Genomic DNA, 27,144 nt, shown 5'->3' with positions numbered 1-27,144 from the left:
CTAACGTCTGGCTCTAATGGCTTCATCACTAGTAAGGGAAGCAACTTACCCGTGCAACATCCGTATGAACCCAGCCGGCACAATATCGCAGCTGTGCAAATTAGCGAGTGACGTTTCTAAGCACGGCGCTGTGTCATCTAGGGCTCTAGCTCCCATGGCTTTCATCACTAATGAGAACAGTAACTCACCCGTGCAGCATCCGTATGAACCCAGGTGGCACGGTATCGCAGCGCAGCTGTGCACATTTGCAAGGATAGCCGCGGCAGTAGTCTGTCCGGCGCGCGCGCAGAACACGTGCACCGTCAAAGGAGCGCGTGACCCGCACGCGTCGAGACGCCGTAGTGCCGCCTCGAAGCCTAGTGCTGGTCATCTAGCGTCTAGCTCTAATAGCTTTACGTCACTAATATAATAAGGTAAGTAACTGACCCGTGTAGCATACTTACAAATAAACCAAAGCGGCACGTATCGCAGCTGTGTACGCGTTCAACCACCGTAGCGTCACTTCCAAGCCTGGCGCTGTGTTGTCTAGTGCCACGAGACCTCCATGATTCGAGAAAAAACTGTTTCTTCTTCAACTCACCCGTGCAGCATCCGTATGAACCCAGGCGGCACGGTATCGCAGCTGTGCACGTTAGCCAGTATGGCCGCGGCAGTAGTCTGTCCGGCGCGCGCGCAGAACACGTGCACCGTCAAAGGAGCGCGTGACCCGCACGCGTCGAGACGCCGTAGTGCCGCCTCGAAGCCTAGTGCTGGTCATCTAGCGTCTTCATATCACTGATAAGGAAAGTAACTGACCCGTATAGCATACTTATAAACCCAAGCAGCACGTATCGCCGCTGTGCACACGTCCAATCATCGAAGCACGGATCGTAGCGTCACTTCCAAGCGCTCTTGTCGTCTAGCACCACGAGCCGCGAGAGATCTCCATGATTCGAGAAAAGATTGTACATTTCTTCTTCAACTTACCCGTGCAGCATCCGTATGAACCCAGGCGGCACAGTATCGCAACTGTGCACATTGGCCAGTATGGCCGCGGCAGTAGTCTGTCCGGCGCGCGCGCAGAACACGTGCACAGTCAAAGGTGCACGCGACCCGCACGCGTCGAGACGCCGTAGTGCCACCTCGAAACCCGGCGCTGTGTCGTCAAGGTTTCTTATAGCTCCCATGGCATTTCACTAATAACACCTCAAGTGCTTTTCGCGGCGCTAATCGCTTGAGGGGATAAGGAAAGTGACTGACCTGTTGAATCCAGGCGGCACAGTATCGCAGCTGTGCACATTTGCAAGGATAGCCTCAGCATTGGTCTGGCCAGCGCGCACGCAGAACGAAGCCCGGCGCCGTATCATTTAGCGTCTAGCTGTAATGGCTTCACATCACTAGTAAGTAGTAAGGTAAGTAACATTACCCGTGCAGCATCCGTATGAACCCAGGCGGCACGGTATCGCAGCTGTGCACGTTAGCCAGTATAGCCGCGGCAGTAGTCTGTCCGGCGCGCGCGCAGAACACGTGCACCGTCAAAGGAGCGCGCGACCCGCACGCGTCGAGACGCCGTAACGCCGCCTCGAAACCCGGTGCTGTGTCATCAAGGGTTCTTATAGCTCCCATGGCATTTCACTAATAACACCTCAAGTGCTTTTCGCGGCGCTAATCGCTTGAGGGGATAAGGAAAGTGACTGACCTGTTGAATCCAGGCGGCACAGTATCGCAGCTGTGCACATTTGCAAGGATAGTCGTAGCATTGGTCTGGCCAGCTCGCACGCAGTACGAAGTCCGGCGCCGTGTCATTTAGCGTCTAGCTGTAATGGCTTCACGTCACTAATATAATAAGGTAAGTAACTGACCCGTGTAGCATACTTATAAACCCAAGCGGAACGTATCGCAGCTGTGCACGCATCCAATCATCGTAGCGTCACTTCCAAGCGCTCATGTCGTCTAGCACCACGAGCCTCGAGAGATCTCCATTATTCGAGAAAAGACTGTTTCTTCTTCAACTTACCCGTGCAGCATCCGTATGAACCCAGGCGGCACGGTATCGCAGCTGTGCACGTTAGCCAGTATAGCCGCGGCAGTAGTCTGTCCAGCGCGCGCGCAGAACACGTGAACGGTTAGTGGCGCGCGCGACCCACAGGCATCAAGACGCCGCAACGCCGCCTCGAAGCCTAGCGCTATGTCGTCTAGGGCTCGTAGCTTTAATAACTTTACATCACTAGTAAGAACAGTAACTTACCCGTTCAGCATGTAAAATAATCTGGACCGGTACGGTGTCGCTTCGAAGCTGGGGGCTGTGTCATCTAGAATCTAACTCTTCAACTCGGCTTCAAGTTACTAGTAAGGAAGCTAACTTACCCGTGCAACATCCGTATGAACACAGGCGGCACAATATCGCAGCTGTGGAAGTTGGCGAGAATAGCCGCAGCAATGAACCCGTGCGGTGTCGCCTTGTAGCCTGGTGGTATGACGACTAGAGCTTTTGTTCCCATGACTTTTAATCACTAAGTAACTCACCCGTGCAGCATCCGTATGAACCCAGGCGGCACGGTATCGCAGCTGTGCACGTTAGCCAGTATAGCCGCGGCAGTAGTCTGTCCGGCGCGCGCGCAGAACACGTGCACCGTCAAAGGAGCGCGCGACCCGCACGCGTCGAGACGTCGTAACGCTGCCTCGAAGCCTGGGGCTGTGTCGTCTAGGGCTACTAGACGTGGGGGCCCTCCCTAGTGCGAGAATAGAATAGAACTATTTTTATTTGACACAAAAAAAAAACATTAAAATCAAAAGAGACGCGGGATAATCTATTTAGGCCCGATTCCACCAAACTTTTATCCGAGAATAACTCCTGGTATAACTGGCACATTGATAGTTTCAGTATGGGAAATATATCAAAATGACAAGTTTATTCTGAAATTAATATTTACTCTTGTTTGGTCAAATCCACCCTTAAAAACGTAATCCATCATTCGTAAGGGTGCAATCGTACGGACTTATACAACTACATATGTACATAGAATGACGCAGTTTTTGCCTTGATATCACGACGTTTATTCATCCTGAAATTATCGCGACCTATATGCTAGCTATACTCGTACGCACTTGAACACTTTACCCACATTGATGCAGCATGTTTTTCATCTTTTATATTCCACCCATTTTTTCCTTAGTCGTTCCATTTTTAACTACAAAAACAACTGCTAACAAATCTATTAACCCTGTTTATTTTAAGTGTCCCTATAAGAGTAGAAAGTAAATAGTTCTTACCTTTTTATCCCCTCCGATGTTCAAATATCCGAAATGTGACAAGAACAGTCTCGCAGTCTGGAACTCGGTAACAGGCTCAGGCGGCACGTATTCTTCAGGTACCTTAGAATAAAAACATTGTTTCGTAGTTTATGTTTTAAAAATTCACAATTTATAAAGTTACGTTCCATCTTTCGTTCCCACCGCTGCAACTCCAGTGTAGCCAGGATCTACAGCTTGACCGAGGAAAAGTTAGAAGAAGACCGGGGAAAGTTGAACTGTCATTGGATCCGCAAGGAAATTAATCAGAAGAACATAGGAGGAGTTCGAAGTTAAGGTTCGACTTCCCACTAGTGCAAAACGGTGACAAAACAAAGATTAAGTAAAGTGCGTTCTAAATACTCATCTTTTACTACTTTTCTACGAATATACTCACAACATTATCTTCGCTCTCCGTGACGCGTTTCTCTATCGCGGCCTGTTGGTCCAGCAGTTTGAACAGCGTCGGCGCTTCGGGGTCGTTCAGCTGTCTCAGCACAGACTCTAGGCTTGGGAACGCACTGTCGCTGTGGAAAGAAACATGGTTTATGTTATCATTTTTATCCTGAAGCTGTCAGAATCATTATCGTTCGTTTTAGCCGAAAGACTGGACAAAGGCCTCCTCCAAGGATTTCCACATAAGACCGGTCCTGCGCCGTTCGCATCCGACACCTTCCGCGACTTTTACCAGATCGTCGGTTCACCTAGCGGAAGGCCTGCCCACACTACGTCTTCCGGTTCGTGGTCACCACTCGAGAAATTTTCTGCCCCAGCAGCCATCAGCTCTACGAGCTTGATTTTAGCGATTCTTCGGGTTATGTCAGTCATTTTGATTCTCCTGCGGATCTCAATTTTTTTTCGAATTTAAATTATGTATTTTGCGAAAATGGGTTTACATCAGTAGGTGTTACAATTCTTCTCATTTCTGTTCCAATTACGCAGGGAAACTCCGAGCATAGCACGCTCCATCGCCCTTTGGGTGACCTTGACCTTTCTTATGAGGCCCATAGTAAGCGACCACGTTTCAGATCCATATACCATCACTGGCAACACACATTGATCAAAGACTTTTGTCTTGAGACACTGCGGTATTTCTGACGTGAGTATGTCGCGTAGCTTTCCGAACGCTGGCCAGCCGAGTTGGATTCGACGATTGACCTTTTTCTCGAAGTTGGCCCTAAAGCCTGGTCCGTGAGCACGTAGAATTTTGTCCAATGACCCCAAGTTACCCATCCTCATCGCTCGCGCGTAATTATATTGCAGTCGCGACTGTGCGACTGGCGCCCGCAGTGAGTGTGCGAGCGCGACAGCAACATAATTACGTGCGAGCGATAAGGATGGGTAGCTTGGGGTCATTGGACAAAATTCTACGTGCTCACGGACCAGGCTTTACCACAGAATAATAATAAGTACTACGTACAGAAGTTTTACTTCGCGAAGGTATTTAAAAAAAATTATGCTCAATGTCATTAACAATATGGTGTAATTTAGCCTGTCTCAAGAGTCAAGCACCATTTTGTTGACAAACGTCAGTGATCGGCACTGCGCCGAAGCTATAGGGCTGACTTCGGTAAAATGATGTGACGTGAGGTGCCAAACCGCGGAAAATGGCGGAGGAAATACATGATTTAGCATGAATTATCACGAATAATATTAACTACTTATTTACCTCTCAGTGTCTTGAGGCAACTTAAAAAAGTACATTCTGTGTTTTTATGATTATTTAGGCAGTTAAATACTGCACAGTATTTAGTACACTATTTTCTTTATTTTCTTCCATCATACACAAGAACACGCGTGCGTGAGTCAATGTTCGCTCGTATGTGAGGCCTTGTCGAATAGTATCCTGTAGGTGGGTCATCGTGCGTGTTTTGTTTTCGATGTAAACTCGCGGAGATGAACAGGCCTGGCTTTACTCACAGCGCGCACGGGGGCGGCGGCTGCAGCGGGCGGCAGGCGGGGGGCGGGGGCCGGGGCGCGGGCAGCATGTCGCCGGGGCGCGGCCCGCAGTAGTGTCCTCATGTCGCCGGGGCGCGGCCCGCAGTAGTGTCCTCATGTCGCCGGGGCGCGGCCCGCAGTAGTGTCCTCATGTCGCCGGGGCGCGGCCCGCAGTAGTGTCCTCATGTCGCCGGGGCGCGGCCCGCAGTAGTGTCCTCATGTCGCCGGGGCGCGGCCCGCAGTAGTGTCCTCATGTCGCCGGGGCGCGGCCCGCAGTAGTGTCCTCATGTCGCCGGGGCGCGGCCCGCAGTAGTGTCCTCATGTCGCCGGGGCGCGGCCCGCAGTAGTGTCCTCATGTCGCCGGGGCGCGGCCCGCAGTAGTGTCCTCATGTCGCCGGGGCGCGGCCCGCAGTAGTGTCCTCATGTCGCCGGGGCGCGGCCCGCAGTAGTGTCCTCATGTCGCCGGGGCGCGGCCCGCAGTAGTGTCCTCATGTCGCCGGGGCGCGGCCCGCAGTAGTGTCCTCATGTCGCCGGGGCGCGGCCCGCAGTAGTGTCCTCATGTCGCCGGGGCGCGGCCCGCAGTAGTGTCCTCATGTCGCCGGGGCGCGGCCCGCAGTAGTGTCCTCATGTCGCCGGGGCGCGGCCCGCAGTAGTGTCCTCATGTCGCCGGGGCGCGGCCCGCAGTAGTGTCCTCATGTCGCCGGGGCGCGGCCCGCAGTAGTGTCCTCATGTCGCCGGGGCGCGGCCCGCAGTAGTGTCCTCATGTCGCCGGGGCGCGGCCCGCAGTAGTGTCCTCATGTCGCCGGGGCGCGGCCCGCAGTAGTGTCCTCATGTCGCCGGGGCGCGGCCCGCAGTAGTGTCCTCATGTCGCCGGGGCGCGGCCCGCAGTAGTGTCCTCATGTCGCCGGGGCGCGGCCCGCAGTAGTGTCCTCATGTCGCCGGGGCGCGGCCCGCAGTAGTGTCCTCATGTCGCCGGGGCGCGGCCCGCAGTAGTGTACTCACAGCGCGCACGGGGGCGGCGGCTGCAGCGGGCGGCAGGCGGGGGGCGGGGGCCGGGGCGCGGGCAGCATGTCGACGGGGCGCGCGCAGGCCGCGCCGGCGCCCCGGCCCGCACAGCGCGCGGCGCCCCGGCTGCTGAGAGACCACGCGAAGCGGCCCCAGCCGCACCGGATTATCACTGCAAGAAAAAGGGGCCCATGAAATACACTCGACATCAAATAAATCGCACCTTCCGCGACAAGCATTTTCAAACGTATGCTTCCCCACTTCCCACCAATATTGGCACCATTTGAAAGCCTAGTTCTAACCTTCATTTTATTAGAGGAAAGGTTTTTACCCCAAAAATGTGTCTTTAGAAGGATCCAGAGTCACTTCTTCAAAAAATAGGTAGTTACGCTAGAGCCAACTTTTATGGCTATAAAACTGTTAAGTTGGGATTAATCGCTATCCATCTGTTAAAGAGGACACGTGAGATCATTATTTGGTTTTATAACCATAAAAATTGGTCTAATTGATCCCATAGGTGGGCCCAAAGTGAGGTATTTTTTCAAGTCACATTTATGGTATATTAAGAAATTAAATGTGTTTTTCTTTAAGGATATTTATTAGGCTTTCAAATAACACCAATATTGTTGGGGCACCATGATTGTGTCAGAAGAAAATCGTTAAAGTTCGCGTCGCGGAAGGTGCGGTTTATTTGATGTTGAGTATACTTCACTTACACGAGCTAAGTCAGCACAGCGCCATCTATTGGAAGTATTACGAAGTTATAAACACTCGTACACCCGATACGGCAAATAAATAAATAAATTCAAGTAGTTTATTCAGTACATAGGCCCTTTCCAGGGCAATTATACACGTCCCAAATATACTAGCTGTGAATTTCATGGTAACGAATTTTATCAATTAAGCTTGTGTTGCCTACTGACTTTTAGTTGCCGACCACTATTTAATCGGAGTGTGTATCAAGTGGAAGCAAGTCACATCAACGCGGAAGTAAGTAATTAATTTTATGAAAATAGAATATCCACTGGTACGTTTGCACAACCTCTAAACATCAAATCAATTTATTTGTGAAAATATGGGTACTCTGATGTTTTGCTGTGCCCTTGCAGGGCGTCACATGTATACCTACCTCTATTTTGCAACAACATATAAATTGTAATGTGACATGCAATAAACGTTTTGAATTTGAATACTAAATCTCAGCTAATTAGCCACTCACCAACTAGCGTCGGCTGCGGCTCCTGACTGTTGGCCAGCGGTTCTTCCAGCAGCGACAGAAGTAAACCACCGTCCGCCACGAAGTGTCGCAGTCTGCCGTGGCCTAACGCTCGCAACCATCTCTCGTCGAGTCTGCACCAGCGACCACCACCCGGTTCGTTCTCACCCTCCTAAAGATAAACAAATTGTTCGATCTCATCATCATCATTTCAGCCATAAGACGTCCACTGCTGAACATAGGCCTCCCTCAATGATTTCCACAAAGGCCGGTTGGCAGCGGCCTGTAGCCTTATGCAGTATGCACGTAACAAAACTTAACGACAACAATCGCTGAGTTGCGATCCTATTGAGTAACCGTTCTATCGAAATGACCCTTGTGAATACGGATTTTTTTCGACGACTTCTGAACGTCAGCGAGATCTTGACTGTCAAAATACGTGAATTAGTCCACTGCATCCAGCGCCTTTCTGCTACCTTTATGAGATCGTCGGTTCACCTTGTAGGTGGGCATCCTACGCTGCGCTTTCTGGTACGTGGCCTCTACTCCACATTGTACCTATTTTGATACAATTTAAAAGTTGTAGTCACCTGGTCCAATATGAGCATTAGCAAAGATTCGGCAGCATCTCGAACCCTCATGGAGACAGGTTTCAACTCCTTTTCGTCTTTCATCTTTGGTGGGTCGCCAGGTTTACCTGTGAACAGTACAACATTTGCCCTTATGATAGAGAACTGGTAACTACTAGGTGTGGTCGTTCAATCTGTAAAGAATTTGTAATTGTGACGTTTGAACGTGAAGAGTACATGTACTCACCACCTAACTAACTAAGAAGGCGCAGCAACTCAAAGTGAGTCTTGGCCTCAAACAATATGAATCTCCACTCCAGTGTGTTCAGCGCCACTTCTGGTCGTGGAACAAGGAGCTCACCTTACTTACCAACACGTCGTCGTCGTCTATAGTCTGGTCCGTGAGCACGTAGAATTTTGTCCAATGACCCCAAGCTACCCATCCTTATTGCTCGCGCGTAATTTATGTTGCTATCGCGCTGGCACACTCACTGCGGATGCCAGTCGCACAGTCGCGACAGCAATATAATTACGCGCGAGCGATAAGGATGGGTAGCTTGGGGTCATTGGACGGGATTCTACGTGCTCACGGACCAGGCTTTAGTAAACAACACGTCGTCGGCTGCAGCTGCTGCATGGAGTCGGCTACGAATTTGTATCTTATCCTGGATCAGTCACCTGACTGGCTCTACTCCCACTATATCCTCACCCTGGCTCGCTCAGCCAGACAGGGGGCACTCACCCTGGCTGCGCGCGCCGGACAGCCCCAGCTCGACGACCTGCAGCAGCGTGGCGCGCGTGTCGGACGCGTCCGGCACTCACCCTGGCTGCGCGCGCCGGACAGCCCCAGCTCGACGACCTGCAGCAGCGTGGCGCGCGTGTCGGACGCGTCCGGCACTCACCCTGGCTGCGCGCGCCGGACAGCCCCAGCTCGACGACCTGCAGCAGCGTGGCGCGCGTGTCGGACGCGTCCGGCACTCACCCTGGCTGCGCGCGCCGGACAGCCCCAGCTCGACGACCTGCAGCAGCGTGGCGCGCGTGTCGGACGCGTCCGGCACTCACCCTGGCTGCGCGCGCCGGACAGCCCCAGCTCGACGACCTGCAGCAGCGTGGCGCGCGTGTCGGACGCGTCCGGCACTCACCCTGGCTGCGCGCGCCGGACAGCCCCAGCTCGACGACCTGCAGCAGCGTGGCGCGCGTGTCGGACGCGTCCGGCACTCACCCTGGCTGCGCGCGCCGGACAGCCCCAGCTCGACGACCTGCAGCAGCGTGGCGCGCGTGTCGGACGCGTCCGGCACTCACCCTGGCTGCGCGCGCCGGACAGCCCCAGCTCGACGACCTGCAGCAGCGTGGCGCGCGTGTCGGACGCGTCCAGCAGCGCCGGACACAGCCAGGCGGCGAGGCAGGCGTAGGCGCACACGACGCACGAGTGCAGGTCGCGCGAGTGCGCCTGCGGCGGCCGCGAGCACTGCACCACGATGTAGTCGCATATCCAGCGCACGGCGCGCTTGCGCTCCACCGCCTCTGTTGATGGTAAAGTTGCGTTATGCACACGTCAGGCTCGAAGCCGAACGTGTACTCCAAGGTTGAGTTACACCACCTAACTTTGACCGTAAGGCCCAGAACAGACGGTGAAACGCAACTGCATCGAAACTGCCATAGCGTCCGTTGAGAGACCACACATGACGCGACGAGTTTGAAATTTTCAGTTTCAGTTTCATTCATAAGAATCATCAGAAAGTTGCAGTTTCGTTGCAGTTGCGTTTCACCGTCTGTTCTGGGCCTTAAAGTTAGATGGTGCAACTTAGCCTAAGCGTTTTCTCACGCTATTACGGCGAGATAATATCTCGGCTTACACGCAGTAAGCACACAGCTTTCACGCAACGAGCAAATGGCGCATTGTTCATAAATTAACTGCAAAAAGAAATCGCCCGACTTCGGAATCGGATCTCGGAAAAGACTCTTAGGTTACATACAAGGATACATTATAAATAGGACATATTCGGATATTCAGTGGTCGTCGGTTTGATCTTCCCTAAGACTTTTCGCTGATCAAAATGTTTGAGAAATATCATAAAACTTGATGAAACTATGACGAAGTTTAGCAATTTTATTACTCACCGATCATATATTCTAGAATGCATGAAAACAAATAGAATTTACATATTTTTAACACATTCTGAAAATTACTCTTAAATCATCTGTATTAGCAACAACAAACTTACCCGGTTTAGCGGAGTGTAGCTTGGCTAGACCTGACAGCAGTTCCAAGGCAGCCAACGAGACCTGCAAGTCTCCCTTCCACGAAGAAATGAGCCGGTGGCACACGAGGTACGTCGCGCGAACCACTAACGCTGCACCTATATTGATTGGTGTCTCAGCTATTTGCTTCAAGAAATTGGTCACACGAATATTTGGTTCGGGTGACCAATTTAAAAATTCATAATCCATTCTTGCGATATCAATAGCCCGAACACCATTCTAACAACTACTAACATGTGACTCAGTTTTAATCAAAGCCCAAGACAATAATATGTGCAACAATAAAATTTTAAAGATAACTAGAATTTTAAAGTAAACAAAACTAGCTTCTAACAATTAGATATGTATATCAAAAACTACAAGTCAAAAAACATACTTAACATTAAGAATTACATCGAAAACAGTAGAAATTTTGAAGTAACATAATATACAGACATCTATTCTGCAAATACAAGACGTGTTATAATGTGTAGGAAACTAGACACTTTAAAAAACTATAATATTCAGAAAACACACATATTTATAACCGTAGACCTCCTATTTAAGATTTAGTTAATCTATTAGGTAAAACTTACTGCATAACAGGTACAAAAAACATTGTATATGATTGATTCTAGCTCATTTCTAGAACGACAATGAACAATGAATAAGTAATTAATAAAAAACAGCAAGCTGTATCAGCAACTTAGAACACAAAGCGAATACACCGAAAGTACTTTAGTAGTGTATTCATGGGGTGACGTTTGTCGAAAACATGGTCCTTCGAGCCGGATGAAAATAATTTTATAGTAGAAAATTTATTATCTTACACTGTTTTCTATAAGGAGACGAAATATAGAGAAGTATTTGTTTATTGGCTAAAATAAATGGACTTAAGTCAACGGTAAACGTCATTCCATTAGTAATAGCAAACAAAAAAGTGAATGTTACCGAAAACAGGCGAGGATGGGTCTAGCTCCCTAACGTCAGCCGCGAAGTCGTCGAGGGACGAGTGTCCTTCAGCGCTGCCCGACGCGCTGCCGCTATCCGACCGCGCTAAAACACCCCCCATAACCCTTTCATTTTGGATCTTAAGACAAGGTGACACGGTTCCAAATAATAAGCAATACATGTGACAGAGACAATTTGTCCACAACCGAACTGGTCACAGAAATATGAGGTTTTATTCCACCAAATTCATCCATATTATTGATGTATGTATGGTTTGTCAAGAAAATGTGAAAATTTTGTCACCAACTCCCTCTATATCATTGATATTGCTTATCTGCCCCCGCTGATTCGTCTTATGGTAAAGTAATCAGCCTAGATTGATGACAAATAGTAAGACAGGGATTGATGTTGGATCTTGAAGCAAAATAAACGTAGCGTGTAACGGAAAAATGTAAGTGTGATTAACGTATCGATATTGGTCGGTGGTAAAAGCGAACTAGTGACAAAATATGTGATATTTATTACATTTTCTGTGTTTTTATGTGGTTTGAAATAAAGACGAAATTAAAAGTGAAAAATTGGAATAAAATCTTTCCGTTTTTTTAACACAGTAGTCAAGTGAGAAAATTTGATTCATTTCAAAACATTGTATATTTAAAGTGATTGCAGTAACTTGAGCAAACGTCAAACTCCTTTGATGACGATAAGGTATAGATTTTCAAAAGTCTGAAATCATAATAATTACTATTACTCTTTGAACACCCTCTCTATAATAATTAATCGCATCACTAACCTTTATAATCAGTAGTCTGCGACATAGTCGACCCAGGCGGAGCAGACGCGGCTCTCCCGCCAGACTGTGCGTTGTGTCGAACGCACAGGTATAGCGCACTTAGCAACGGTACAGCGAGTGCGTCGGACCACTCCACTTGCACAGCAGAGACGCAGATCAGAGACAGTTTGCCTCGCACGAGGTCGCCTAGTGTCATGCCCGCGCTGGAAATACGTCGATGAAGCTTAGAATTACGCTATTGTAGCTATAACGCAGCTACACAGTTTTAGATAACGTGAAACTTTCTGTATGTTCTTCATTTTTGTTTTCATGCAGAACAAGGCAGGTATATGACCGCAATCGCACCTGATATTAAGTGAGATGCAGTCTAGGACTGTACATAGTTGCCCTATAAGTGCCTATTCACTCTCACCATGAAATATTGTATTCGGAAAAAACAGTAACAGGCAGCGAATTCCAGTCCCTTTTCTATTTTATTCAGTCTAGCTATTCGCATTATAAAGGAGTTAGCGAAACGCTTAATGCGAACTGGTGAAATATCGACAATGTTTTATTTTAGTGTTATTTTTATAAGAATTAGCAGTTTTTGGGAAGACCAATAAACATCACGTTAAAGTACTTACTACTCATTACACCCAGGGAACTCAGGCACCGGCAGTCCTTTATAATGATGCGGGAAAGCGACCAGAGACAACAGCGCGCTTATAGCGGCCTTGCGCAGTTCGCGCTTGTCTATGGTCCCGCACTCCAGCTTGGGCTCCCGCTCGCAGAGGATCTTCTCGAGTGCCGAGATGAAGTCTGGCACAAGAACTAACACGCCGTCTAGGTCCAATCTGAGAAGAGAAAAGGAAAGATAAAACTAATTTTGTTTTTGCAAGTAGGCTTTAAAGCACTTTTACATATCCCAGTATTAACCCTACCACTGCTTCGGGACAATAAATGGGCCAGTGCTGAGAAGAAGCAGCGATGTATTATTACATTATGATTAGGAAAATAAATGACACAGTCAATGACGTGTCTCTGACACTGGGCGCAACACTTATTTACATGAATCTTATTTCTCATATGCTTTTAAACATTGCATTTAAACTGGGCCAACTACAAAACTGACACTTGGAAAAACACAGTCCAGTCCAGTCAGTATTGTCCAATAGCAGCCAGCTTGCAGTAAGCCTGTAAGCTGATGTGGCGGGGTCACACAGACCTTTGAGTATGGCCATATTTTAGCGACGTATCAATTACAGCAACAACATTTCGCGGCATTTGGTAGGTAATAATAAACCAGCTGTAATTATTAAATCCTTGGACATTTTTATACTGCGCCATTTATTCCCAAACTAAAGACAACATTTGGTACTATTTTTACCTGAATATGTCGGGCGCGTTCAAGACCACGGCAGCGGCAGTGGCGGGGTCCCGCAGACCCCGGTGTATGGCAGCGTAGCAGCGCGCCAAATATGGAGCCAACACTTCTTCACGGCACTGTTTCGAGCACAGCACACGACAAAGCGTGCCCAGGGCTTCGGCACGACCTGTGTGTACAGATAACTGGTTAAAAATGTTTGTATAATGTTTAATACAGATTGCTAGTAGCTCCAATAGGCTTTGACATTTTGCAAACAAATAAGGACGATTATCATTAAAATTGTACTTTCTATCACACTTATTTAAAAATCTTACAATCTCAAAGTGACCGACATAGCTCGCAGAAATGCTAAAATTAAGTGGCAGTGGGCGGGGCACATAGCTCGTAGAGACGATGGCCGTTGGGGCAGAAAAGTTCTCGAGTGGCGACCACGGGCTAGAAGACGTAGCGTGGGAAGGCCTCCTAGTAGGTGGACCGACGATCTGGTGAAGGTCGTGGAAAGAGCCTGGATGCGGGCAGCGCAGGGCCGTTCATTGTGGAAAACCTTGGGGGAGACCTTTGTCCAGCAGTAGACGTCATTTGACGACGACGATGACAATCTCTAGAAATGAATCATGTCAATTGACTAACCTGGCTGATAACTCATCATATTGAGTTTGTACGTAGCGTCAGACATCGACGGCGGTGGCGGTGTGCCGTCGGCGCGTTCTGAAAACATATCGCCAACTTTATGCTATTGTAATAAGTGCTATTTTGCAACAAAAATGTGTAGTCTAATGTGCTGTCGTCTGTACGTTACATGTTTTTAATAAAACTACCTCCCAAGACTAAACTAACTAAAGCCTGGTCTGTGAGCACGTAGAATTTTGTCCAATGACCCCAAGCTTCCCATCCTTATCGCTCGCGCCTAATTGTATTGCTGCCGCGAATGTGCGACGGGCGCCCGCAGTAAGTGTGCGAGCGCGACAGCAACATTATTACGCGCGAGCGATAAGGATGGGTAGCTTTGGGTCATTGGACAAAATTCTAGGTGCTCACAGACCAGACTATAGATAAAATTCTCTGGTAAATTGGAGAGGCTCCTACAGTCGTAAGTAAATGACTGAATGATGATGACTTACGTTGGTTGTTGGTGTAAGGAGGCGTGGTCCCGATAAGCGCCGCCTCAAACAGCCACTCCCCAAACAGGTGGAAAATCGAGTTCACTTTTGGCCGCAGCGGTGTTAGTGGCGGCTTCTCTGCGTCGCAAACTGGAAGTATCACTATATTTCAAGAGATGTTCACTTTCCAATAATTTTCTTGATATTTATAGGAACTTATCTGTTACACCACCGACCACTTCTAAGCTTCAGATAGAGATTTCTGACATAAACAAACATATATGTAAAAGTGCTTTTTATAACCCTACTTTGCAATAAAATGAGTTTTATGAGTTTTCATATTACCCCAATCTTAATTTGATGACACAGCAATAAACCTGGAAAGCTTCACTAGAGCTTTCCAGGTTTATTGTGTATGGAGCAAGTCTTACTGATATTATAAATGCGAAAGTTTTTATGGATGTCTGGATGTTTGTTACTCTTTCACGCAAAAACTACAGAACATATTTTGATGAAACTTTACAGTATTATTGTTATTATATATTATAGGTTATAACCCAGAAAAACATATAAGCTACAATTTATGACGATCTATGACAAACTACATTTAACGCGGGTGAAGCCGCGGGCAAAAGCTAGTATACTATAAATACAGAATGTCTAGCTTGACTCTTGCAAGTATTATGTGAGCCAAATATTTTTATTTCCTTACCTTGCGACGTAATGGAGTTGGGCGGCGTGGTGGGTGCAACGCTGGCCGGCCGGCTGCTTGTCAGTCCAATCAGAGACGTACGCGGGGTGCCTGCGTTGTATGACACACATGTACTCACGTACTTGAAGATCAACGTTTACACGTAACAACTCACGTTAGTCACAAACATAAGACGAATAAAGTAAGCACCAGAAAAATACTACAAAAGTTTTGAGCACTGACACCCAACAACACCCAAAACTAAAGGTAAAGTACCAAATAAAACAACACGAGAAACTGAAACCACTCATGCGCATCACCCGCCATTTGCTTCAATGTAAAGTCCGTATTCAAATGACATTTATACGGTTAAAATAATGCATCTAACTTGTGACAAATGCGACTTTAACTTTGTATCATAACTTAAACCAATCATCTACAGGCGACTAGATGCAAGACGTGACGTACAAAACAAAAACAGATGAGTAACGATAGACCTCAGCCTACCTTATGTAGAAACGCGGAAAACTAGTCATCTGGATACGGTCTAAACATTGAAGCAAATCAGACATACATGACCGCTTTTGAACGATTAAAGTACAAACTCATATTTTAAAAGACTACATTTATACATGCAGAACCTAATTTCACAAAAGCTTTGTGTGTGCATTTATACATACCAATTTATGCTGCGTCAAGTGGTTATTTACAGACATTTACCTCTTATCTAGTTTCTCTTTTCACTTGAATACTTCGAGCACCGTATTTTCGTAATTAGCAATAGAATTACGTGCATAAAAGCGAATCAAATTGATACTATAACATTTAAGTCAATGCTAAATATTAATGACGATAACCATATTTTGAAAGTTTTGTAATACCAGCTACATTGCAATGATCTTTGGACCATAAGGGCCTACACTACTACTTAAGCGGGTGCCCGCAGTGTTGAAACCCGTCTCACGCTTCCGAGCCACACTGCGGCTCAGGACTATTCCCACCTCTCGTTCCTACCGCTGCAACTCCTGTGTAGCCAAGATCTAGAGCTTGACCGCCAATAAAAACTCAACAAGTGAAGGTCAAGTTTGTCCCAGGGGAAAGTTAAACTGCCATTAAAGTTAATCGGACCCGCAACGAAATTAATCAGAAGAACATAGGAGCCACACTGCGGCTGCTTATACTATCTTGCGATACAGACAAGCATGTGGCCGCGTAAGATTTAACGGAGGCCCTAAGGACGTCTGTAGACATCCGTTTTTTAACCGGGTGACGAACCGTCAAAAAACGAACTTTTGGCCGCTTGTAAACATCCGTTTTTTTTTTGACCGGACTACGGCTCGATTTTTTCGCTTGATTTAGCGGTGGTGTATGGTTTATAATGAACGTGTACACATGCATCGGACATAGGTCCGACGAAAAATTGTCCGTCGTCCGGTGAAAAAACATGTCTACAAACGGCCTAAACAATCTACACTCGAAGTATCCAAGCGCAAAGCGTCCACGTACCGCGCTCGGGCTTAGGCTCCCTCGGCCGGGAGGACACGCTGAAGGACTTGGCGAGGCGGCGGTGCGCGGGGGGCGTGTCTTCGTCGTCGGCCGCCCCGCCCGCTTCTGGCACCGCCCACCACCGGCAGTCGCCCCGCCCTAGCAGTGCGCGCGTTAGGATAGCTCTTGTGGTGCCAATGTTTATGTATTCGCCAATCTTTTATGCGAGATATTCAGCGAACTTTTAGGTTATTAATTGCCCCTACAATTAACTAAAATTAAAAATTTCTCATGGCCTATTTTTATTAAACTTATCGCGGTAAGAAAGATTTAAGCGAAATGCACCTACAATGAACTAAAATTCAAAACTTCTCATGGCCTATTTTTATTAAACTTATCGCGGTAAGAAAGATTTAAGCGAAATGAGATACAAAACCGACATTTCACATCGTTTTGTGCATATTTATTATTATTCTCTCCGTCACTCTCGGAGATTGCGATTAGACATGATCACCCGATCATGGTAGTATGGGGTAGAGAATGTTATTGCTTAGATAAGATCAACAATAATCACGAGTAAATCTACAATAAAGGTAGCACATTGGCAGCACAAGATATATCCAACAATATACATCGTTTCCAAGTGTTCAGAAGCTAATATCACAATGCAGAAAAGATTTGAAGCTGTTCATAATTATTATTTCCCAAAAGTTGTTCAATCATTTTCATAAAATAATTTTCTAAACTACTTGCGTTCAGTTTCAGGTATTTAAAATCTTACAGTGCACTGAAAGTTCAAAAGTATATTCACAATATAAACTGTGCTAACTTAAAAACTAAGTGCAATTTAACCAGAATCACCTTGTACCCATAGAAAATTAAGTAGCTAAAAATACTGGTATTCAAACCTCAATTACTGATCCCACTATTCCTCCAAAATATGACACAGCAAACAATTTTATTACATCTCTGTAAGTGCTTATGAAACACTCACGATCAATAAAACTATAAAATATCCCAAAATATCTAATGATTATTTCCAAGTTTGTGACTTCAAGAAGGCCTGATTGACATAGAAAAGAATAAAAGATACAATTCAAATTTATTAGTCAGTGAATATATTTATCAAGTGATCCGGAGTAGTGCCTACTGATACAAAATCATTTAGATCTCCTTGAAGTCACAACCGCACACTTCAAACATTAGTCAGCAAATGTCAAGGGACCCGGAGCTAGTATTGATACTAGCCTTCTAGGTCGCTAGTATCAAGTGACCCGGAGCTAGTATTGCTACTAAGTGGCTAGTATCAAGTGACCCAGAGCTAGTATTTATACTAGGTCGCTAGTATCCAGCGTCCCGAAGCTAGTATTGATACTAGGACGCTAGTATCAAGTGACCCGGAGCTAGTATTGATACTAGGCAGCTAATATCAAGTGACCCGGAGCTAGTACTGCTACTAGGTCTGTAGCACTCACCGAGGAAGGCGTCGACGTGCGCGGCCACGCCCTTCATGGCCTTGTGGAAGATGGACGGCAGCGCCGCCAGGCACGGGTGCTGGCTCGGGTCGCGCGCTCCCTCTTCCGCTGTGATTGAATACTGCCAAGGGAAGTTAGTTCAACATCATCATCATCATTAAATAAAATAATAAATAAATATCTTTGGACAATCTCACACAGCGCCATCTAACCCCAAAGTAAGCAATTAATCATCATTATCATCATCATCATTTCAGCCACAGGACGTCCACTGCTGAACATAGGCCTCCCCCAATGACTTCCACATCGCACGGTTGGTAGCGGCCTGCATCCAGCGCCTTCCTGCTACCTTTATCAGGTCGTCGGTCCACCTTGTGGGTGGACGTCCCACGCTGCGTTTTCCGGAAAACGCAGCAATTAATATGCTTGTGTTATGGGTGCTAGCTTAACGGATATACTTTACTACTTATATACTTTTTTTTTTTTAAATACATACCTACATATTATACATAGTAACACCCAGACCCGTCACAGAAATTAAAATTCATCATTTCAATTTCTGCCCGGCCGGGAATCGAACCCAGGTCCTCTCGGCATAGTAGTCCGTTCTGAACCACTACACCAAACGGCCGACAAAAGAGCAAGCAGACAAACATTTCAGCCATAGGACGTCTATTGCTGAACATAGGCCTCCCCCAATGCTTTCCACGTTGATCGATTGGTAGCGTTAGTTAGGGAAGTTAGTTACTTGATGGCTATGCTATAGGTAGTAGTAGGCAGTGCCTGAGATATGGAAACGGCACGGGAGGCTGGAGGGATCACATTGACATATTATTACGTGACAAATCATACAAAGTGCAGTTTGAAATTCCAGTCTGAAGTCCCAATAACGTTTGACGTCTCAAAAACACCCTCCCGTACAGCTTATATACCTAAGGCACTGATTTAGCTAAGCTCTAGCTAGACCTATAATAATAATTTAATGTTAAAGGACTCTTGTCTTTCGCGTCACCGTTACCAAAACAACGTTGTTATAGGAGAAAAACCAGGGAGGGGTGGGGGGATCTACGCGGAATACAAAGAAGGTTAACTTGTTAATTATTTCATTATGAGTCTTTGCTTACTTCGAACGCCGAAATTTTTTCATTTTTATTCAGCTCCAAGTAACCTAACTTGGTCTGTTTACACAGGAATTGTAGGTGTGGGAAAGTGTGGCAAACACACTAAACACTTAGACTAAGAGCTAGTAAACGCCAGTAGGTCTGGCGCTAGCGCTCCCAATACAAACGAGCATACGCTGACAAACTTTCAGCTTTTATAAAATGACGTAGGTCTGGCGTTCACTAGCTCTTAGTCTAACTGACACAACACAGGTAAATAAAAGTGTAACTGTTTCAAATTTTACATTAAAGGGGAGTGAAAACAAGTGAATTGCTTAATGTGTTTCATAATAAGATGAGTTTTATGAGTTTTTAATGAGATATTCCCACCTGAAGGAAGTCGGGCGTCTGGCTGATGAGATGCGGTCGGCACAGGTCCACAGGATTGCCGATGGTGTGCAGCATGCGGTACCAGCTCTGCATCACCGCTTCCGCACTCATGTCTGCCGGGATAAGGGTCGCGTCCTCCTCGCCTGGAGGGTAATAATGAGAAAGTTAAATTAATCTGAGCTTATCTTTTTTATTATTACAAGCTTTTTATTACAAGCTTTATTACAAGCTTTATATTGACTTCACTTGTTAGTATGTGTGGGACAAATCTTGCAACTGAAATTAAGACCAGTTCTCCTCAACCGATTGAGCTGAAATTTGGTATACTTATGTAAGTACGATGACAATGCAATATTATGGTACCATAGAGCCGGTCTGATGATGGAGTCAGGAGGTGGCCATAGGAACTCCTAAACGAAACGGCAGAATCGCATCGAATTTGGGTTCGTTAAATTTGTCTTTTTGAGCACGTTAATGCTAGATGATGTCCAGGGTCCTGATGATGGAGTCAAGAGGTGGCCATAGGAACTCCTAAACAAAATGGCGGAAACTTATCGAGTTTGGGTTCGTTGGATTCGTCTTCACGAGTACTTTGGTGCTAAATGATGACCAGGGCCCAGATTGAGATACAATTAAAAAGTGCAAAATAAAATTATAATAAAAAAAACTTTTTTAAAAACAAGCTTTATTCTGAAATGCAGTTGCCTACTAAAACGAAAAAAATAATTTTATGCAATGTTCAAGTAATTTCGAAAGCTTGTAACGCAAACAGAGAAAAGAAGAATAAATTCCATGCGCGATACAAGCTTTCGAAATTACTTGAACATTGCATAAAATTATTTTTTTCGTTTTAGTAGGCAACTGCATTTCAGAATAAAGCTTGTTTTTAAAAAAGTTTTTTTTACTACTCTGGGTGGTGTGGATGAGATCGGTTCGTAAATAAAGTGTGTTCTACCTATCTACTATGTCAGTTACCAATCACGTTCATGTTTCGTTCCGTTCGCTAAAGACCCAAGATGAAACACTTCACTCAAATATCGGGTGGCGCTTGCGCAATATCAAGAGTGTAAAGTGCCGAGCGGGAAACTAAGGCCCTTTTCACACGTCCCGGTTGCCGGCTAACCGGTGTCGTATGGGCATGCCGGATTAATTACGCCGGTACATGTGAAAGCTACGTACTATGCCCATACACTTCACCACCGGGTACCCGGCGCCGGTTAGCCGGCAACCGGGACATGTGAAAAGGGCCTTAAGGTAGCTGCCAGTGTCTCACGTCTCCAAGTCACTGTTCCCGACGGCACTTCATAGCTGCGTAGGCACCTACTTTCTGCTAAGGTTAGCGATGTCACCAAGGGCGACTGGTGAATCAAAACGGCTTCACACTTTAAATGGAATCACACTGACCAAACGGCCATGTTTCTTGTCTGATACTTACTACAGGATTTTAGTGGGCAGGCCCCACTTTTCTGCCAGTTAGGCCCGATTTCCACCGAGGCGGAGCGGAGAAGAGAGATGTGTCGGGCGGTAAAGAATTTGACAACGGCGGCGGCGTGGCGCGGAGCGGATAGAAGTGGAAATAATAAAATCTGATCGGGATCGGTTATTCAAAGCACATCTCCACTCCGCCTTGGTGAAAGGAAACCGGGCCTTAGGGCCTTGCCACACTGGAGCGAAGAAGTCGCGGTTGCGCGGCGGACAAGAGGCGAAAACTCGACGCGGAAACGTTGAGCATCCGCGACGTGTCTCGTGCGTCACGCTCCGCTTTGAAACCGCTTGCAATCTGCCCACTGCTTCGTCAGCGCCGCGCAGTGCCGCCAGCGCACGCACTGCGCCGCAGCGAGCGCACAGCGCGGGGAGTACTCACTGACGGGCATGGCGGGGAACAGCGGGCCGTACATGTGGCGCAGCAGGCGCGCCGTGAGGCACAGCGACGCGCGCGCCCACTGCTCCGTCAGCGCACGCACTGCGCCGCAGCGAGCGCACAGTACTCACTGACGGGCATGGCGGGGAACAGCGGGCCGTACATGTGGCGCAGCAGGCGCGCCGTGAGGCACAGCGACGCGCGCGCCCACTGCTCCGTCAGCGCACGCACTGCGCCGCAGCGAGCGCACAGTACTCACTGACGGGCATGGCGGGGAACAGCGGGCCGTACATGTGGCGCAGCAGGCGCGCCGTGAGGCACAGCGACGCGCGCGCCCACTGCTCCGTCAGCGCACGCACTGCGCCGCAGCGAGCGCACAGTACTCACTGACGGGCATGGCGGGGAACAGCGGGCCGTACATGTGGCGCAGCAGGCGCGCCGTGAGGCACAGCGACGCGCGCGCCCACTGCTCCGTCAGCGCACGCACTGCGCCGCAGCGAGCGCACAGTACTCACTGACGGGCATGGCGGGGAACAGCGGGCCGTACATGTGGCGCAGCAGGCGCGCCGTGAGGCACAGCGACGCGCGCGCCCACTGCTCCGTCAGCGCACGCACTGCGCCGCAGCGAGCGCACAGTACTCACTGACGGGCATGGCGGGGAACAGCGGGCCGTACATGTGGCGCAGCAGGCGCGCCGTGAGGCACAGCGACGCGCGCGCCCACTGCTCCGTCAGCGCACGCACTGCGCCGCAGCGAGCGCACAGTACTCACTGACGGGCATGGCGGGGAACAGCGGGCCGTACATGTGGCGCAGCAGGCGCGCCGTGAGGCACAGCGACGCGCGCGCCCACTGCTCCGTCAGCGCACGCACTGCGCCGCAGCGAGCGCACAGTACTCACTGACGGGCATGGCGGGGAACAGCGGGCCGTACATGTGGCGCAGCAGGCGCGCCGTGAGGCACAGCGAGGCGCGCGCCCACTGCTCCGTCAGCGCACGCACTGCGCCGCAGCGAGCGCACAGTACTCACTGACGGGCATGGCGGGGAACAGCGGGCCGTACATGTGGCGCAGCAGGCGCGCCGTGAGGCACAGCGACGCGCGCGCCCACTGCTCCGTCAGCGCCGCGCGGTGCCGCCAGCGCACGCACTGCGCTCGCAGCGTGCGCCATAGCGGCGGTGACGGGAAGCATCTGTGGATGACATCACACTGTAAGTCCTGTCGCCGAGCAGATAGATAAAGATAAAGATATTTATTTGCAAGAATAGGTAAGTACAGGTCATTGTTGATGTTACATGTATTAAGGATTCTATTCTGTTAAAATATATTAACATGCAAATTTACGGGTAAGGAATTCCCGAACACTGTAGAAACAAACAGTAGTCAGCCATTCCCGAAGCTTTTTCACCATCAATTTTGAATTTCGTACAATGACCCCAAGCTACCCATCCTTATCGCTCGCGTGTCGCGCTCGCACACTTACTGTGTCGACGCGGCACCGCGGATAGGGGTCGCAATACCGAATCATTTCAGCAAAACCGGTATTTTCGGTATTGGCTCCAGACGAATACCGATAATCCGGTATTTTCGATATTTCCGAGATTAAGCTTAATTTAGCAAATTTAGTATAATAAAGTTAGTTTGCGGAGGTATAGTAAGTAGGTACCTAACCTAAATTAATTTATCTTCTAAATAAAACAAAATTCAGTCCAAATCAAATTGAGTTATAAAGAGGTAATCTAAATATTATTAAATCTAGATTAAATTTTTAGGCCTTGTAATGAGATCGTAGAAACAGTAAAGTATCTAAACTTTTATCACTCTTGACTTACTTGACTTAAGGTCCTATGTCCCCTAGATGGGGCAGAAGGCGTCCACAACAGTCCTCCGTCGCGTTCGGTCTTGAGCTTCGCGTTTGATCTCACTCCAAGTCTTGCCGATCTTCTCCGCCTCGTCTGCCACAGTGCGCCGCCAAGTTTGCTTGGGGCGACCGCGTTTGCGTTTTCCTTGGGGGTTCCAATCCAGAGCCTGCTTGGGGATGTGATCGGGATCTCTTCGGAGAGTGTGGCCAATCCAGTTTCACTTGCGGCGCTTGATCTGCTGGTCGATCGCAATTTCGTGGCAGCGTTCCAATAGCTCGACGTTGGAGATTTTCTCAGGCCAGTATATGCCGAGAATTCGGCGAAGGCAGCGGTTGACGAAGACCTGCAGCTGGTGCGAGATGACCTTGGTGACTTTTCACACCCATAGAGCAGAACGGATTTAACGTTGGAACGGATTTAAATTTTGATCTTGACCCTTCGGGTCAGTTTCCGTGACTGCCATACGGGGCGAAGTTGTGCGAAGCTCTAGCTAGATAGCTCTGGCCTTGGCAATGCGCGAAGTGATGTCCTCTTCGGTACCTCCAGTCTCTGACACGGCGCTCCCGAGGTAGGTAAAATTGTGGACACGTTCCACATCCTCTGCACCAATCCGTAATGGTGTGCAATTCCTCACTCCAGATCGCATCTCTTGGGTCTTCCGGCAGTTAATTTTGAGCCCCGTGATGCCCGCCTCTCGATGTAGGTCATCAATTTTGGATTGCATATCGTGTGGCTCAGCAAACAGAGGTCATCAGCATAATCTAAGTCTTCTAAGACTCCGATTATACCGCACTCTATTCCACGCCGTTGGTTTTGATATGCACGACACATGATTCTTCCACCCAAGACAACCAGAAAGAGAAGCGGCGAAAGTAGGCAGACTTGCCGGACGCCCGCATGCACCTCCATGTCTTCGGAGATGAGGCTGTCGTGAGTGACAGTACATGAATATTTCTTGAAGATGGCCTTCATTAAGTAGATGGATATTTTTCGGCGGGACACCAATGTCAGCGAGTCTCGACCATAATAATATGCTTGCTCACTTTAGCGTATCAAAGGCTTTTTCAAAGTCCCTTTGCCATTCTGATGCTTGCTCCAAGATGATACGTAAAGTATTGATCTGGTCGGTGCACTGGAGCGGTTCGGGCGGAAGCCAGCCTGTTCCCTACGCAAAAGAGGTTCAACGGCTCCCGATAACCTATCCAAGATAATCTTGCAGAATACCTTTGACGGTATCGAGAGCAAAGTTATACCTTTCCAATTGCTACACTGGCTTAGGTACCCTTTCTTTGGCACAGTAATTAAAAGCCCCTTATTCCAGTCGTCTGGTAGTTCCTCTTCCATCCAGATGTTTTCGATGAGAGGTGTCAGGACGTTGGCGGCGGAGTTTACGTCGACTATCACTCAATCAACTCAAAACGAACTCGCGCGCGCGTATTTTGAATTAAACGGCGCGTAAATTTTTCTATTTGTATTTGTTTTTTATTTATTTTACTAAAACCGAAAATACCGAAAATCCCGGTTTTTGTGAAATGAATACCGGTATTAATTAGACCTAAATTTGGCCCGGTATTCCGGTATTTTCGAAATTCGGTATCCCGGTTTGCGACCCCTAACCGCGGAGGTGTGTGCGAGCGCGACCGAACTTTAGGCAGCTTTCACATTGACACATTCAGCCCTGTCTCGTGGGCGAGAGTGTACAGCCGCCATTAACTTAAGGTCACTGCCACGCGGCGTGCGAAAGTCTAACAAGTAAGTCGGTGACTATAATCCTCTTCGTCACGTTAGAATAGGCAGATTAAAGCATACCCCTCGCCACGTGAAAATGTCTCCCCAAAGAAATGCTTGAGAAACTTCTAGCATGTCTCTGAACTGAAATCCTGTGGAACAGATGTATCGGACGGCTCAGCGTTTGACGTTTACTATGAGGATCCCGTAAGCTTAGGAGGCTTTTGCGGCTGAGTTTCTTCCGCCACTTCTTCTCAGCACCGGCCCATGTTGTCCCGAAGTGTTGGTAGGGCAAGCTATATTTGGGACGTGTATAAGCGCCCTGGAAAGGGCCTACTAAGTACTGTTAATTGTGAAAAATCTAAAACGTTAAAATAACGGTATCGTTATAGATAATGAGCTGCTATCATAGTGACATTGACGAAATGTCAATTTCACACTAGAAACGTCAGATTAGAGGGACGCGTGGACGACTCCGCGCGCTTTTGTGCTAAGTGATGAATTGTATTTTAAAATGAGGCAATATAATGTGAAAGTTAAATATCCAATGTTTTATTTATGAGAATAAAACTACCGACCTCTAATAGTACTGAATAAAAAGCTTCGACTTTACCTGTGGCACGCCAGTATCCACACTTCGAAAAGCACGCACAGCACGCGCTCGCACAGCTGCTCAGCGGCCGAGTGGTGCGGCGCGGGCGGCGACAGCAGCGCGGATGCGCACGCCAGCAGCAGAAGCAGCAGCGAGCGCCACTCGCGCGCGCCCAGCATGGCCGAGCCGGCGAGAGAGCGAGCGAGGCGTAGCACGCGGTGGCAGAGGACAGCTTGCTTGCTGATCAGGTCGCCGCCTGGGAGCAACGCAGTGACTATAAGACTTCACATTAAGGCGTCAGAAGCGCGACAGCAGCAGCAGCGAGCGCCACTCGCGCGCGCCCAGCATGGCCGAGCCGGCGAGAGAGCGAGCGAGTCGGAGCACCCGGTGGCAGAGGACAGCTTGCTTGCTGATCAGGTCGCCGCCTGGGAGCAACGCAGTGACTATAAGACTTCACATTGAGGCGTCAGAAGCGGGACAGCAGCAGCAGCGAGCGCCACTCGCGCGCGCCCAGCATGGCCGAGCCGGCGAGAGAGCGAGCGAGTCGGAGCACCCGGTGGCAGAGGACAGCTTGCTTGCTGATCAGGTCGCCACCTGCCACCCACGGACTATAAAGTTGTGAACTATTGACGCGGATTAGACGAAGCGGAGCGAGCTTCTCGTTTGACGTAGCATTACACATCCTGAACTAGGTCATAAAGTGCTGCATTGTATTGAAGTGCTTGTTTAAAACACTACAAGCGTATTCGCTTGTAGCTGGATATTTCCAGCGCCGATTTTTTTAAAGGTCTTCAGTGGAATTCGCACGGCCAGCATAGCCGAGCCGGCGAGAGAACGAGCTATTCGCAGTACGCGGTGGCACAGGACAGCTTGCTTGCTGATCCGGTCGCCACCTGCCACCCACGGTCTATGTGAACTATTGACGCGGATTAGACGAAGCGAAGCGAGTTTCTCGTTAGACGTATATGTTACACATTCTAAACTATTGGTCATAAAGTGCTGCATTGTATTGAAGTGATGCTTAAAACACTACAAGCGAATATCCAGCGCCGATTTTTTAAAGGTCTTCAATGGAAATACGTGCGCATAGAACCTTATGGTCTCAAAATATGGAAGAAATGGAATATTCACTTGTTTCAACTATTTTTGTGACAACTTCAGCTTATAATAATATCTACAATAACAATATAGCATTTAATCTAAACTCACCTAACTCCAGTTGGTAAACAAATGAGAGTGCTTGAAAGAAAGACAAAGAATACCGTTTATGAAAAATGCATAATGTGCAGGCTTCACTAGCGCTCTTTGAAATAAAATTGGGGATGATAATTATGCTCATACCACAGCTAGTATTTACGCATTAAGGTGCTGTTGGAGTCATAATAATAAATGTATCACAATTATTTACAAAGAAGTGCTCAAAGACTATTTAAAAACAAAATATTACGCCCAAAGTATGAGGCTTATTGAGTTTTATCTTATGTATTGCAATGTACAAAGTGTATAGAATAACTT

General features: G+C 48.0%; 1 protein-coding gene across 1 annotated transcript in view; it reads right to left on the bottom strand.

Moving 5' to 3' along the window:
* LOC135079567 (uncharacterized) overlaps positions 1-27,144 on the bottom strand; it is a 55,925-nt gene that overhangs the window by 11,681 nt on the left and 17,100 nt on the right. Inside the window, exons 11-39 of the mRNA XM_063974219.1 lie at positions 25,935-26,054; positions 25,651-25,885; positions 22,440-22,639; positions 22,223-22,321; positions 21,967-22,065; positions 21,711-21,809; positions 21,455-21,577; positions 19,591-19,733; positions 18,101-18,221; positions 16,647-16,784; positions 15,162-15,251; positions 14,471-14,599; positions 13,980-14,057; positions 13,350-13,515; positions 12,607-12,816; positions 11,984-12,186; positions 11,191-11,295; positions 10,224-10,358; positions 9,301-9,522; positions 8,020-8,126; positions 7,433-7,601; positions 6,211-6,385; positions 5,191-5,283; positions 3,668-3,797; positions 3,253-3,354; positions 2,506-2,711; positions 1,997-2,206; positions 1,406-1,591; positions 967-1,152 (exon numbers count right to left, since the gene is read on the bottom strand). Coding sequence (XP_063830289.1) covers positions 967-1,152; positions 1,406-1,591; positions 1,997-2,206; positions 2,506-2,711; positions 3,253-3,354; positions 3,668-3,797; positions 5,191-5,283; positions 6,211-6,385; positions 7,433-7,601; positions 8,020-8,126; positions 9,301-9,522; positions 10,224-10,358; positions 11,191-11,295; positions 11,984-12,186; positions 12,607-12,816; positions 13,350-13,515; positions 13,980-14,057; positions 14,471-14,599; positions 15,162-15,251; positions 16,647-16,784; positions 18,101-18,221; positions 19,591-19,733; positions 21,455-21,577; positions 21,711-21,809; positions 21,967-22,065; positions 22,223-22,321; positions 22,440-22,639; positions 25,651-25,885; positions 25,935-26,054 — 4,279 coding nt within the window. The remainder of the gene's footprint in view (positions 1-966; positions 1,153-1,405; positions 1,592-1,996; positions 2,207-2,505; positions 2,712-3,252; positions 3,355-3,667; positions 3,798-5,190; positions 5,284-6,210; positions 6,386-7,432; positions 7,602-8,019; positions 8,127-9,300; positions 9,523-10,223; positions 10,359-11,190; positions 11,296-11,983; positions 12,187-12,606; positions 12,817-13,349; positions 13,516-13,979; positions 14,058-14,470; positions 14,600-15,161; positions 15,252-16,646; positions 16,785-18,100; positions 18,222-19,590; positions 19,734-21,454; positions 21,578-21,710; positions 21,810-21,966; positions 22,066-22,222; positions 22,322-22,439; positions 22,640-25,650; positions 25,886-25,934; positions 26,055-27,144) is intronic.

This window comes from Ostrinia nubilalis, chromosome 16 (genome assembly GCF_963855985.1).
Source record: "Ostrinia nubilalis chromosome 16, ilOstNubi1.1, whole genome shotgun sequence".
Classification (NCBI taxonomy): Eukaryota; Metazoa; Arthropoda; class Insecta; order Lepidoptera; family Crambidae; genus Ostrinia; species Ostrinia nubilalis.
This window is presented reverse-complemented; position numbering and strand designations above follow the sequence as displayed.